Genomic DNA, 15,765 nt, shown 5'->3' on the forward strand with positions numbered 1-15,765 from the left:
TGGTTATTCATTTTGATCTTATCAAAATTCATTTTGATCTTATCAAAATGAATAAATCTCTTCTGCGTTACTCATTGATCACATGTCACACCAGTCAAGTCATATCCTGCATTATCACTGCCTGGTTCATCGTCAATAAAAACAACCACCTTTCGTCTCGCATAGTCCTACCCCGTTTTTAAAAAAGCTTTAAACATATAGTGAAATAGGTAGGCCTATATAGTAAAAATATTAAAATTACTACTACTTTTAATATTTTTATTAGGCTATGCTAGACTGGTTAAATTAAGGTGTTAGGAATTGTTGTATTAAGACCATCGTGGATAGAAAAGAGACTCGGTGCATTACCATTAAGCGTTTACAGAAAATAACTAAATTGTAGGCCTACTTATGAAATGAGCTATGACCAGTGTTAGGGTAGTTACTCAAAAAAGGTAATTAGTTACTTATTACTAGTACTAGAAGTACACTTGTTACTTCTGTCAATTGTAATGACATTACTTTACTAGTTAGGCCTACTGCATTTGAAAAGTAAACTAACCTAACTTCACTACTTATTACTTTACTTTCCCGTTTCTTAATTTACTGTGTAGATAGCCTACATGGACAAACATAATAGCCCTATCAGCACTTAGTGTTTATTGTATAAATGTATACAAAATGGCATCTAAAACCATATGAAAGAACAATATCCCTGTCTGCACAAAGAAATATGCCTCACTGTAAAATCCACAAAACAAAACACAGGCTTTTGGAAACATCAGAACAAAACCAGCTTGTTATTAGATTCATGGCAAACAAAAAAGTAAGTGGTCAATGAAAAATACAAAAACATAGGTCACTTTATCCCATACAATTAAAAACAGAAATGCACTTAAGCCGCGGTGACACATGCTGTTACTTTATGTGATGGTCCAAATGCTGAACCTGATCTATTTCGCAAGCTATGAAATCGTAAGTGTGTCTTCCTCTCTCCCTCTTGCAGGCAAGAACAGCCTTCTAAAACGAATACTGTCTATCCAGTGCACCGTCATTCCTAAGTAACTTTTGTTGTTGGCGGACAAAATGTCCGCGGTGATGGACACATGATCCAGGGACTCGAAAGTTATTTTGATCTTCGATTCCATGTCTGAATAACACTTGTCCAGCCAGGTAATGGGAAAATGTTTTCCTGTTGGATGTTGGCTTGCGCGTCGCATGTAGGCCTATTTTATCTAGTATTTTTCTAAATCTGGGTTGCGACAGTTGAAAGACACCTGTCGCCTGGGCATAGAGGGCATTTCACTCGAATATTTTTGTCTGTTCGAGTTATCAACTGAAAGTAGTGAGAATATTGCCACTGGCCGAAACCCCCTGTCCCCGTCTCCGTCTCTATCTCCATTTCCCTCTCTCCTTCGCACCAGCAGCTATACGTCACTCAAATCGATCCACTCCGCTCGGTCTGTACCAATTCAAGGTACTTCCGTTCGGGTTGTTCGGGGCCCCAGCCACGTTCCAGCGGCTGATGGACCGGGTGTTGCGACCTCATGCTGCATATGCTGCTGCCTACCTCGACGACATAGTCATCTATGGAGACGACTGGGGGCAGCATATGCAGCGGGTGGCGGCCGTCCTTCAGTCGCTGAGACGGGCGGGGCTCACGGCCAACCCGAAGAAGTGCGTGATCGGGCGGAGGGAGATCCAGTATCTGGGGTTCCACCTGGGGCGGGGAAGGTCCAGCGGCAGGTCGATAAGACCGCGGCGGTCGCTGCCGCCCCAGGACCAAGAAGGAGGTGAGGCGGTTCCTGGGGCTGGCGGGGTACTATCGGCAGTTTGTCCCAAACTTCTCCGACCTGGCCAGCCCCTTGACCGACCTCACCCGGAAGATGGCCCCAGATACGGTCCAGTGGTCGGAGCCATGTCAGGTGTCGTTTGAGGCTATTAAAACAGCCCTCTGCGGGGAAGCTGTCCTGAGTGCTCCTAATTTTGCTCTCCCTTTCTCCGTGCAGGCAGACGCGTCGGATAGGGGGTTGGGCGCGGTCCTGACCCAGCAGGTGGGGGGGGGCGACCGACCGGTGCTGTACCTGAGCCGCAAACTATCGGACCGGGAGGGTCGGTACAGCACCGTCGAGAAGGAGTGTCTCGCCATCCGATGGGCGGTCGGCGCCCTCCGCTACTACCTGCTGGGTCGCCAGTTTACCCTCTACTCCGACCACGCCCCCCTCCAGTGGCTCCACCGGATGAAGGATGCCAACGCGAGGATCACCTCGCGTTGCAGCCCTTTCATTTCCGGGTGGCCCACAGGCCGGGGGCGCAGATGGTCGTGGCTGATTTCCTCTCCCGTTCCGGGGGGGGGAGTAGGCTACGGCCGGATGGGTCCCCGGCCTGTGTCGGGCGGTGGGGGTATGTGGAGGGGGGCGGCGTCTGGCCTGTAGGGGGAGTATGGAGCACCAGGTCTGCTGGGGCGATTGGGTCTGATTGCCGACAGGTGTCCGCAATCAGACCCAATCAGGAAGTGTGTATTTATGTGTCTGCTCTGCCTTTCAGTAGGGAGAGCCGAGAGCGACAGACACTCAGACTGGACAGATCGACGGGCCGAACGGCAGAGAGCCTGGCCACCGTAGTTGCGGACCGGATTGTTCATTTCATTTTGTCTTATGTTTCATTTGTTGTTCGCTTGGTGCGAAATAAAGCGAACCGGCTGAGAGAACGCCAAACCTGTCTCCGCCCACTCCTTGAACCTTGCTACAGTCACCCCTTGTATTCTTCTGATTGGTCGTAGTGTTATCCAATTGCGTGCAGTGATATTTTCAAATGCATGCTTGGGGCCGCCCCTCGAGTTGGGCCATTTTCATGACTCGTTGCCAGACCCTACAGCTTTCTAGATGTGGGTCTGGATTTCCAGGCTAATCTTTTCTAGGCCCAACCCTCAGATCAAAGTCTGCTTTATCCAATAAGACATTCTGATGTTATGTTGATATGAGCAATATTCAGGTCGATTATGAGAATATCATGTCTGTATCCGGCCAAGGACACCAAAATGTGTCCGGAGTCTAATTAGATCTATGCCGATACAGTCCCATTTCAAAGCTGGATGTAACGATATGACACTACAAGCTCTGGTGGTTAAACACTTGAGTGTTCACTGGAAGGGCCTGTCCCCTTTCCAACTCAGGCCTAAACACGCACAGCTTTTTGCCACACTAGATTGTATCTGGAAGAGGGTGATGCAAAATAATTTGGCTACACAAAAGAAAGGGTTTGTTGTTGCGGTTCTATGTGATGGTTTATTGATGTTGACTGCTAGCTGCCAGGACTCAGATACTTGTCAAATTGATTCATAGTCACAGCATACCTGTAGAATCGTGGGAAAATAAACCAGTGCAAATATGAAGCCAGACCCTATTTAATCTATTTCTTTTTGCATTACCAAAGGCACTACAAAACTGAGTTGAAATGCTCCTTTAAAAATAATACATTTTTAATGTGTTTGTGCAGACATAACAAAGATTTCCAGCCTATAGCCAGAGAGTAACATTCAATAAAATGCAGAACACAGCAATGTGCTGTTCCTGTAGGCCAAACCACAAAGGGTACACTTCTCATGAACCACTATTTTTGCATTGTATGTAGGATTCTTTTATAGTCATGATTATAATACATTTAGCATACTTATTTGTCAGCTTGACTGGAAGAATATGCTGCCAGATTCACATTTGAATAGCTGTATTTGTATCAGGCTATAAATGGGCCAATGCTTTTAGCTGCCTTTTACACACTAAAAGGCAGCTACTAATGGTCGCCTGAAAGCTTTACGTTCACTAAGTGCCCACAAAGACAAGCCTACTTAGATGCACATTGAGCATCCTAACATTGGCAGCTCTTTTGAAAATAGTAATATTTACTTATTTATCAACTTTGGCATGTGGACCATTTGTATTAACGTGTATATATCTATAACATGTACCATATATACAACATTATATATTATATATAATTGTTATAGATCAGCTTCATATGCATGCTTCTTCTAGTCATTACAATACAAATTGCATAACTGACTGATCACAGGTATATATGCTTAATGTAAAGGCACTGTAAGTGAAGTCGTCATTCTGGCTACCTTCCTGCCCATTTTGGATCACTCCCCTCCCTCTGTCATGTCCTGCATGATAGGAGACATGACTCATCTCCTGTCTCTTTCCTGGCAGCTTTGTTTTCTTCCTTAAGTCTTTTTTTTTTTTTTGATTGCAGTGTTTGGTTGTGAAAGAGTTGGATCGAGGACGAGCGCTATTGCGGGCGCGATTGCTGAAGAACACTCAGAGGGCACTTTTTAATTCGAGGCAAAAAGGGCAGGGGCTCAAGCACCCCTAGGGCCTAGGGCTATGTGTGCACGTGCCTGGTTCTTCCCATGGTTCTTCCTCATCGGAAGTGAGTGAGCGATGAGACTTACAGTGAACAAACAAGCCAATTTAAACTTTAATTGAGATTAGATGAGGCTTGTTGTTGTTTTTGATATTTGTTTTACAACAACGTATTCCATGTGCTCTTTGTTTCACTTGCACATTTAAGTTAAATGCTACATATTTACCTGTGGACTATCTTGAGCCAGGACACTTTTTTGCATATCAGTGCTTGATTGTTAAATACAATAAAATACCCACACCTATTTGTTGAGTGGTTAATTGAAAATGTATTTGCAATCAGAGGTGTAATAACGTGTTGCAAATCAGGGAAATGAGAATAAGACAATTAATAATACATAATTTACATAATAATACTCTGACTTGTTAAGTCGTTAAATGTAAAAAAGGAAACAAATTGGGTGTATTACACCAGGCACCGTCAAGAACACTGAAAAACAAGAACATTTAAGGTGGCAATGAATGGGGGAGAGGGGCCCACACCGATATTCTTTCAGGGGGCACCAGAATTCCTAGCAACTGCCCTGTGCACGCCTAGACATTTTTCACTTACACTTGAATCGGGATTGCCATTACCAGACGCCATGTTGAGGCTGAACTGTTACCAGTGAAGTCCGATAACTTTTTTTTATTTTACCGAAAAGCAACGCAAAATGCGCAGAGAAAATGCTGTGCTCTGGCCATGGTGAGGTACCCCTCGTTGGACTGCAGTCATGCGATTGGCTGAAAACGAGGGAGGCATCTGATTGGCTACAGATAGTTCCTTGTTGAAAAAAATGCATTTGTGAATCCAACCGTGTCAGGGGAGTCTCAAAAATCCACATATAAATACAGACCAGTTCACACACAAATGCAAACAAGTTCACAAATGAAAAGCGTCTTGTAAATTCAAGATTAACAGTTTGTATATAAATGTAACAACATTCAAATACATTTTTGATGAAAATTGCAAATATTTTTTTAATTCATAAATTTATGGATTTATATTACATTTGTTTAAAACAAGACACATTTGTGTGTGGATCAGAAATGTGTTTGTGAAACTTATTTTTGTTTATGGATTTATTTTACATTTATACATGCCGATATCCATTTGTGTGTGCATTGAAATGTATTTGTGAGAAGAGAGTAATTTATGTATAAATCACAAAATACATTTGGGAATCCTTCTCTGTGCATTCATTATTAATGAGACTGTTCTGACCCCATACAACTAAGGACTTCCAATCAGCTTTTAATGTGGCTCAGCAAAACCTTCATGGATATTGACAAAACCAAAATGACCCGCTTTTCAAGAAGTAAGAAAACATCTGATACTAATGACTAATGATTGAGACAGTCGCAACCTACAAATACCTGGGCTCAAACATCACATTGAGTGCCTTACTAAAAATCAAAGGATGAAACTGGGTTTCTTGTATAGAAATAAATGTTGTTTTCTTTTGGTGCCAGGAAGAAAATAGTCCAAGTAGTTATTTTATCTGTTATTGACGATGGTGCTATTTTATATATGCATGCAAATTCATTGTCTCTGAATATGCTAGATCTGTGTACCATGCAGCATTACGATTTGTCTCTGACTCTTGCTGCGAACGCACCAAGTCGTATGAGAAAGTTGGTCTACATTTACATTTACATTTAGGGCATTTAGCAGACGCTTTTATCCAAATAGACAATAAGTACATTTGTCATAAGAAGTGAAACAATATATTGCAGTCGGTACAATAAAGATGTTCATAGAACCAAGTGCAAGTACTAACAATCCCCAGGCCAACCTATTCTCTGTATACAGCAGTGATAGCTAGCTGCTGCAGATGCTACACAATTAAGTCCTATGAATAAATACAACTCACATTAAATGTGTTCATTAAGTGCCAGGACGTACAACAGACAATAGTGGGCGGCCCGGGGGACATGTGGCTATGCAGAGTCTAGGACGGTTAACTCTGAACAGGTGAGTTTTGAGTCTTTTGCGGAAGCTGGTGAGCGACTCTGCGATCCTGACATCGGCAGGGTGCTCGTTCCACCACTGTGGTCCCAAAACGAGACCTTGATCGACCTTTGCTTGCTCTTAGCGATGGCGGTACCAGACGTCCAGCTGAGGTAGTTGAGCAGAGGGATGGAGCTGGGCTGTGTGGTTTGACCAAGGCTTGGAGGTAGGCAGGGGCAGTTCCATCGACCGCCTTGTATGCCAGTACCATCATCTTGAATCTGATGCGAGTTACTACAGGGAGCGGTGGAGGTCCCGTGGAGGTCCCGGAAGAGGGGGGTCACATGGGAGAATTTAGGTAGTAGGTTGAATACGAGGCGCGCTGCCACGTTCTGGATAATGGTGCCTTCTATTTGTCTCGTAATCGCGACTTGCAGCTCGGGTGTGACGTCACATCCGTCTCGTAAAACGAGTGACCCCGTGTTTTTCGTTCTATTTGGCACACAACAAGACGAGTCGGAGCTCTGCTTTCTGCTCAAGAATCGGCATTGTTGTCATAGCAACATGGAGCGTCTCTAGCCAATTTCAGCGGCACAAGCTACAAAATAGGCGGTATTTAATACATAATAACACTGTAACGACATGCCTATAGGTAACAGTATACAGTCCTATGTGTACGACTTCATTTGGTTACAACAAAAACACAAGTGCTTAAAATAGTAGAAAACCACAATGTTTACTTATGTGATGCTCGGAGTAGCCATCTTTGTTACTGAACTCGGGGTCCTCTGAGTTCAGACGAGTTGACGAGTCGTTTTTACGACCTCGGGGGCGTGCTATTTGCAACTTCCGGTTCGTAACTCGGAAATACGACTCGCAGATCGAGTCGGGTGGACAAATAGAAGGCACCATAAGCTGCAAAGGTTTAATCGCAGAGACAGGGAGGCAAGCAAGGAGCGAGTGATGGTCTGTCTTCCTTTTATACCCGTAGAATGTAACACTGGTATATGTTTCTTTATAAGGCTATTTTGCACAAACTGCCTCCTTATTTGTGTTCTCTACCGGCTCCTAGAACAAACAGCACTTGTATCACTCCGTCAAGCAGTTTTATTATGTAATGTTCCTCGGGCCCACGCTACGTTTGGTCAAAGTGCCTTTAAATCTTTTGCACCCTCATCGTGGTGTAAGCTACAGGATCACCTTAAACTGGAATCCCAAATCACCATGAACAATTACAAAAGCAGGATAAAGGACTATTTAACCACCAACTGTACATGTCTGGTTACTGGGCACTTACTTGCTGACAATGGAATTGATACTTTATTGTGATTTGTTTTATTGTGTTTTGTATTTTATTTTAAATGAGAAACATGTTTTCTAAATGTGAAACTTTTATGTTTTAATGCTGCCTTCTTGGCCAGGACTCCCTTGGAAAATAGATTTTCAATCTCAATGGGAATATTCCTGGTAAAATAAAAGTTCATAAAAATAATAAAAATAATAAATTGCAAAAGGAATGACAGGTTCTGGAGTTTCTAATGGTATAGATTGCTAGTGATACACCACCGGGTCAAGCGTTCTAGCTTTGGATGGCTGGTTTAATAAGAGATAGAGCGACTGCAAACTGTGTTATGGACACAATAATCGAAAAAATTTGAAAGAGAAATAGATTAGCCTACTACCTGGCTGTGCAGTACCAAAGTACTCCCGCTAGGGGTTCTCAATCAAACAACGTCATTTAACGACATTGTGAAGTAGCGTTGCCGGAGAAAATCGATGTGAGGCAGAAATTATGTTCAGGGACGGTGTAAAACCATGTTGCTAGGACATGTTGATGTTGTGGACCACTGTTTGTGTTTCCAAAGCATTCCAGAGCATTTAGATAGAGGCCTCTTCGTCACCCAAGAGGCAATTTAGGGGCGTTAAAGGCCTTTTTATGCTTCTGTGTGGTTGGGACCCAAACATAAACTAACAATTTTGCAATTTCAATTTATACTTCTGTGCAACGAGTAATACACTAATTGTACACTAGAGGGTGATTTATCAACCAATCGCACAGCCAATGGGCTGGTCAATGCCTGCTCCAGGGTTCCCTCTGGGACATCGGTGCATCTAGGTCTTGTCGGGGCACAAATGTCCCAGACCTTGTGGTCAATGGTGATCAATTCCAATCATCCATCTGGTGGCCATCATTCATTTTTTATTTCTAGATTGGCTGTAAAATTGCTGTAAATGGCTGAAAATAATCATGTTTCTGTACTTCTGAGTACAGGAATGAATAAATAAATGTTTTCAGCGTGCATCCGGGTCCCAAAAAGATGTGAAGCCAATATTTTTGCAACAGTGCTACATTTAGCATGAAACTTAAATCTGTCCCTTTTATTTCATTTCAGAAACAACAGCAGATCTTTTACTTGATCTTTTATTTTTACTTGATCTTTTACTATCTTTTTTCGCCACCTACAGAGTTTGTTATGTACGTTCATTCAAAAACGCCATGTTATTTCCAATAGACATTTGACCGAGGGAACCGGAAGCCCTGGAGGCGGGACTTATTCTTTAGAGGTCTATACCAGAGACACTATAGAAGGAGGAGACACATTACTGAAAAAATCACCCATTGAAATGCATGGGGAAACTTCGTAACGCCAAGATGGCAGTTGTTTGCACATGTCCCGCCTCTTCCGGTGCCGTTGCTCCTTCTAGTGTCTCTGCTACAGGGAGCACCATACAATACCCCACGGGGTACATCAGATATTGCTTAGCATAACTCAATGGCAGGCTTTCACACTTTCTGGATCTATTGCTTCAGTTTAGCGATCTCTCCTTTTGTACAGTCAACTTCATGTTGGTATTCTGCTAGTTTTACCATCAAGGCCAAATATGCCGGTCGGTGGTCTCCCCCTAGCGGACTGGGTCACACACGACACTTGAATGACAATTATATTTGAAAAATATCTAACAAATAGATGTCTCTTCTGGATTATTATGACACTGAACTAGATATCATTGAACATGATATACATATATATATACATGATATACATCCTATAGTAGCTAGACCTTACCTTTCTGCACTGTTGCATGAGCCTTTACCAATCGTGGTGGCCTCTGCTGCTTTACCGTTAAAATTAAACCGTACATTTGGGTCTTTTGGCATAGCTCAAGTTTCCAGTTCTGCTTACTGTTCAGACTCCTTCCAGTACTGACTAAATTAAACCAAGCTAAATAAATATGTACAGCCTCTACATTAGTAGTCTGTGCATATTGGATATAGGCTAGGTCATATATCAGAGAGGATGGAGAGGATGAATAATATAAAATCAAGTCAGTTATTAAAGAGTGGTAAATTTGTGGCATTTTATTTTGTTACGAGTTTCCAAAATTGATAAAAAGGTAGCTTCATTGTTGTCATTCATTGTGTTCATCATATATGTCTAAATGATAATACATAAAGGTTTAACTGAATGGATCAGAACCTTGTATCAGGAGACAATCAGAATTGGTATTTGAGGAAAATAACTAAAATTAGCCCTTAAATAACATAAAATGAACAATGTCAAAGTACAATCAATATTCATGAAATCAAAATATAACCTGAACATAATTTAATGTTAAAGGGTAGGCCTATACTTCTTATTTAGGACAATGTTTACCAACTTGACCATCGTCCTGAAAAGGCTATGGTTGCAGTATAGGTGAGGACCGCTAGCTTGGTTTGACATCTACATCTATGTTTAGAGTATGGATATTTCACCGCTTTATACAAACCAGTAAACAAAAATACCATATCATTCATATTTCACCAATATAGCAGAATAAATAAATTGTATCATACATGTATGATAAAATAAATATAAAATAACATTCCTCACTGTGAAAACCGTGCAGCATTTTTCCTTTATCAACCACTACACTACACACTACACACTACACACACTCATGGGCCCTAGTCCATATGAATTGTGACTGACAGTGACCCTGTTTTAAATAACTATTTCTAATACATGGGCAGTGATTATGGACAAAGTGCTGTTCTTACAAAACACTCCATTGACATGTCAACATCCAAAAATAATCATATTGAATCCTTTAAAAGTAACCAATACCATCAGACATACCAACGTTGTATACTCAATAATATATAATACTTCAAACGTATTGCTCAAATGAAATGCTGGCTTTCAACATGTGAAAAAAAGGTTTGAGTAAAAATGAACACACCAGACTTTAACTACTATCGTAATACTGAACTGTACATCTTCGATATTATGCTATTGATAATATAAAATGTACTGATTAACATCCGTTTCAACTGTAGACCTCGTCTTCAGACCAATTCATGCCTATCCCTAAAAGTCCTTGACAGCTCAATACTATGAATCTACTTCATTTGCAGTGATAGGAAATAAGGATTTTAGTAACTGCCAAGAAGTCTGCTTATACAAAATGGTGAGCTTTGATGAAGAAACTGTTTGCGCAGTTCCAGGTTTCTAGAAGAGTAAAGACTCCAGAGTTTTTTTACGACTCTTGCAAATCATGTTTCAGAATAAGTTTAACCCGTTCTCAAGAACACTGTTTTCACAAACTGTCAATTAAATGATTGAGCACCAGTCTCAATAATTGGCAGTACTAACACTAATGGATGTAAATTGATATTAAATGACAGATTAAATATAAAAAAATGAAAAACAATATATTACAAAAGACTATACTAAGTCCATTATAACACATTGACCTATTTATTATTGTTTGATGGACCTCAATAATACATAAAACAAATCCAATACTTCAGGACCGGGGAAGCTCATTCTGTAGGCGCCATTTTAATTGATTTTAAATTAGGAATTGATTTGATTCGAAAATTGGATTTGAATCGAATCGTTAGGTAACAAAAGATTCACACCCGAGAGCATAAACAATAGTTAACTAGTTAACGACATATGCGTATTTACATATAAACCATTACCTGTACTCATCCTAAACCAAGCCAATAACAATACTTTCCTCGCTCTCGGATTAAATAAAAATATAACACACACGCATGCATGGACGCACGCACACACACACACACACACACACACACACACACACACACACACACACACACACACACACACACACACACACACACACACACACACACACACACACACACACACACACACACACACACACTAGCCCAGCTTGGTGATCTGTAGAGCTCCACCTATCCGGACGGTGTCGATAGAGGACAAAGATGTAACTTTGTGATAAAAGTCAAACAGCTGATGTCCATCCACAAATATCCGGAACCGCTGATGTTCGCAGTGTATCTCGATCTGAAGTGAGAAGGCAGGAGACAAAAAACAAGACACCTCCCATGTTAGCCAAATTCAAAATCCAATCCTGTTCTATAATGTCTTACCTGGGACCCAACTCCAGATGTCCTTAAAGAGCCCATATTATGTTTCTTTAGGGTTAATAATTGTATTATTAGATTACTAGAATACTATTAGAATAGGTTTACATGCCTGTAAAAAAAATACCCCTTATTATTCTCACACTGTTCATTGCTGCAAAATAAATTTCAGCGTCTTTCAAAAACGTTCTGTTTTGTATCACGTCGCTTTAAGGCTCCGCCTCCCGAGTAGCCCAGTCTGCTGTGATTGGACAGCACACCCACTCTGTTGCGATTGGTCGAACGCTTTGTTTGCATGTCGGCAAATTCAGAGCCCCGAGAAGTTGTAAACATTGTGGGTAGCCGGGAAGCGGGACTTCTGCACTTCAGCACCGCCCACCGCAGTCTGACGTCACACTGTTAAGGAAGTGAAGTTTGAGCTCAAACAAGCTGTTTCACGCACTTATTGAGGGGCGTTCTCGGTGGGTGTGAATACTCCCCCTGGCTCGTACTTAGAATTTTGTAGCTTAGCAGACGTAAAGCATGTATACATACGTCATAAAACAGTACAAAGCAAAGAAAAAGTTGAATGTCACCCCTTTAATGCAACAGCATCCTATACTGCACATCCACCAGTCATCAACTAAATAAAACCTACAAACTCCTCTGCCCGTCTTCTCAGTCACTCACTCCATGCTGTGGTTCACTCATTTGTATGCAATGGGCAGCAGCTCGTTTGCATTAAAGCTACAGACACCAGACACCAGAAACAGCACATTCTGAAACGGACTGAAACAAAGGGAATAGCGGTAGATCTTTTTTCCCTAAAAGCTATTTCCAGCAAATTGCTTCAAAAACATGTTTTCTGGAACTCATATACTATGTTTACTTGTTGGGAAAAACACCATAATATGTCTGAAAGGACCCAAATCTTAAATAACACCAGGTTACATTTACCCTGAAGGGCTGGTTGGGGATAAAGGGGAAGTAGTCCGTGGACGCTTCCTCCTGCGTCCAACTCCCAGAGACGCGAGCGCTGCGCAGAAACTGGCGGTCAGAGAAGCGAGCGGTGAGTTTCAGCGCCGTGTTGTACTGAGACTCCTCCTCTTCCTGCTTCAGACCACATTCACACGCCAGGCTGATGTCAAAGCTGGAGGAGAAGCACAGTTTGACCGTTAGCATTTGATGTAAAGTCAGCACGGACAACATGTTTAAAATGTTCAATGTATATTTGATTACCTAAAAAAATAGAAAGTTGTTACTACAGATGCCCTTTACCTAGTCTAACAAATCAGACTTTGGATAAACATCAAGAGTCTGATGGTAGACAAGCTTACATCTGGGTGAACGTGTGTGTTTCATTTTAGAGTTTAATCTTCTTTCACTTCAAATTTTTGAAGTCGGTTGCACCAGCAGAACGTAAAGCCGATCATAAGTTTGGGTGTAAAGTTCCCCTTAACCCTACGCTCGACGTAGCTTGTTTCAAATTAAAGGTGTTCTAAATTTTGGTTGCACCACCATAACTTAAGTTTTAACGTTACTAGTAGTGTGTAAATTGTACCAGTGTTGCATTTAATGACGTTTAGATAATTTCAAGCCAATCATTGACAGCAAACAATGTAAACAGGAAGTAGCTTATCCGAGTGAAGACGCGTTAGCACCCAAATGAGAGGGCAAACAAAACAGTTCAACAGTCATTTATTTTCTAAAATTGACTTGGGCGGTATAGGCGTGAGGTTAAGCTATTTGATGGCAGATTTTTATAATAAATTGCAGCTCATTGCTGCTTTGTATGCTATTCGTTGTGTGAGTGTCGTGAGTTTTTGTCTGAGTTAACCTCTACCTGGCTATGCATTGTATGGAATAGCTCTAGAATATTGGTTTGTATGTGGGCCGAAATCGTGCATATAGATCTACATCATCATACTGATGAAATGGACCGATGCGGTCACGGACAATCCGTTCCCAACTCCTCTTCCCATTGCTCAAAACGAATAGCCATCTTTGGTATTTAAATCTTTTAACTTATTTACCGGTCTTTATCGTTAGAATGGAACTTACACCAGCTAGAGGGGAGGTGTAAAATATAAGTTATAACTTAGTGTTACGTTGAAACTATCTGCTTGGTGCAACTGCTATTTTGTAGTGTAGTGTTTTTGAGTGTAAAGTCGAACGTTTGGGCAATTTATGTTCACCGTAGCCTAAGTGGGACCTTACGTTCTGCTGGTGCAACCAGCTGCCGGTACTTAGCCACTTTATAATTAACAATTTACACTTTTCACTTTATAATTTATATTGTTTATACCATCTGTTTAAACAACCCACCCCCTGTACTTTGAGTTTTCCTTGCTGCCATCATGGCGCAGATACAAGCTGCCACTTTGCCGAACGAACCGGTTAAGAAAATAATTGATGCTTGCTGCCATCAGTCTGGTCAATGACCACATGTAACTGTGATCTGTTTTCTGTTATTTGTTGTCTTATACATTATGTGTTTGCTGTTTTGCCCCTCGGGGATAATAAAGATACCTTGTACCTTGTTTTATTTGCCCTGTTTGTTGTTAGCATTTAGTTTAGCATTTAGCGTCTATTTTTGTTTGCATTGGTACTTTGTATTGCATTATATTTTTTATCCTGTGTTTCTTATCATTCTTATCCTCAGAATGAAGATAGTCATGAGGGTAAGTGTAGGTGGGAGTGTCTATATCAGCCTTCAAATATGTAAAACAAAAAACAACAACAACTTCTTGAAAATTTGCTCTGCATTCAGAAATCAAAATGATCCCACAGCCACAATCATCACTCTGAATTCTATCTGTGCACCACTATTACCAAGTCTGTGAACATGCACAGTGGCCAGTAAACGCAGAATCCAAACTACCTAGCCATGGCAGTTGATAAGAGCGTACCTCGGTTGGACAAAACAAAGACACAGCTATGGGAGCTGCTAAACACTCACTTGGGATCTAATTAATGTGAATCGAATCGAATTTCGATCAGGTGGAAGACGTACGGTACCTGTCTGGCTCCAAGTCAACGATGCCCATGACGATTATCTTCTTCCCCGGGCGCAGACCCCCTCGGATTCGTCCTCTGAATGGCACCGTCTATGAAAGAAAAGAATACATCAGAATTCACAGCCAAGTGGGGTATCTTCACCAAAGATGAGCAGTCAGAAAAACGTGAATTCTCTTACCAGAAGACGTGACGGGTCTTCCTTGATGGGTGAGATGAGACCAGGGCTACCAAGCGAATCCACATTCTGCAATACAAGCGAGAAAAAAAGACCAGGCAAATGTCAGAGTGCAGGACATGATAACCCCTGTATGTGTGATGGTTCAAAGCTGACCCAGAACCTGACAGCGTGGCACGATAATGCCACGTCCTCAGGGAGTAACGGGAGGAGGGATGGGATTATCGGGGTAACTAATTGTCAGGTAATTAATATATCTAAATGATACAATTGCCCATGCACAGTCACCCAGTCCACATAAATATTGCATTTCCTTCTCCTAGATAAAACGAGACATGCCCTGCTTAACGTAAAGAGATATCCCACATCAGCTAAATCGATACTGCAAAACACGTTTTGTATTCTGATTCATGCATACACCACTTTGCTAAGACCAAGTTATAATAACGTAATTCAACACTTCATTTTAATTTTTTTAATCGGATTTAGTATTAGTATAGTATAGTATTTCCGAATACTCACTATTCCGCCCATCTCTGCTGCCTGCACCGCCATCTTGAACACTGAGCGCGGCTCTGACGCGCTGCCGCTGCGCGTCGCGGTGCCGCTGCTCCGTCCAGCTCTGACGCGCTGCCGCTGCCGCTGCGCGTCGCGGTGCCGCTGCTCCATCCAGCTCTGACGCGCTGCCGCTGCCGCTGCCGCTGCGCGTCGCGGTACCGCCGCTCCATTCGGCTCGGACGCGCTAACAGGTTTTTCACGGGCAGTGGAGTTGGGAAATGTAGTAGGCCTAGTTGTATATTGCTCATCATAATGGTTAGGCCTATTCATATTTCATTTTTACTACGATCATATAGGCTTT

At 41.9% G+C, this 15,765-nt stretch overlaps 1 protein-coding gene across 1 annotated transcript; it reads right to left on the minus strand.

Annotated features, from left to right (window-relative positions):
• Positions 1–9,854: 9,854 nt before the first annotated feature.
• On the minus strand, positions 9,855–15,460 carry LOC311350023 (galectin-related protein B-like). Its single transcript, XM_084470058.1, has 5 exons — positions 15,429–15,460; positions 14,910–14,975; positions 14,732–14,820; positions 12,671–12,863; positions 9,855–11,654 (listed from the first exon to the last, which is right to left on the minus strand). The coding sequence occupies exons 1-5, from the start codon at positions 15,438–15,440 to the stop codon at positions 11,511–11,513; spliced, it is 504 nt and encodes a 167-aa protein (XP_084326184.1). The 5' UTR covers positions 15,441–15,460; the 3' UTR covers positions 9,855–11,510.
• Between the last annotated feature and the right edge of the window lie 305 nt (positions 15,461–15,765).

Source organism: Micromesistius poutassou (assembly GCF_964030765.1).
Source record: "Micromesistius poutassou genome assembly, chromosome: 7".
Classification (NCBI taxonomy): Eukaryota; Metazoa; Chordata; class Actinopteri; order Gadiformes; family Gadidae; genus Micromesistius; species Micromesistius poutassou.

Excerpts from the sequence above, each read along its gene's own strand:
- LOC311350023 (XM_084470058.1), bottom strand. Across the intron at positions 14,821-14,909 it reads AAGACCCGTCACGTCTTCTG|ACGGTGCCATTCAGAGGACG; the intron begins GTAAGAGAATTC and ends TTTCTTTCATAG. Across the intron at positions 11,655-12,670 it reads TCCCCAACCAGCCCTTCAGG|ATCGAGATACACTGCGAACA; the intron begins GTAAATGTAACC and ends TTCTCACTTCAG.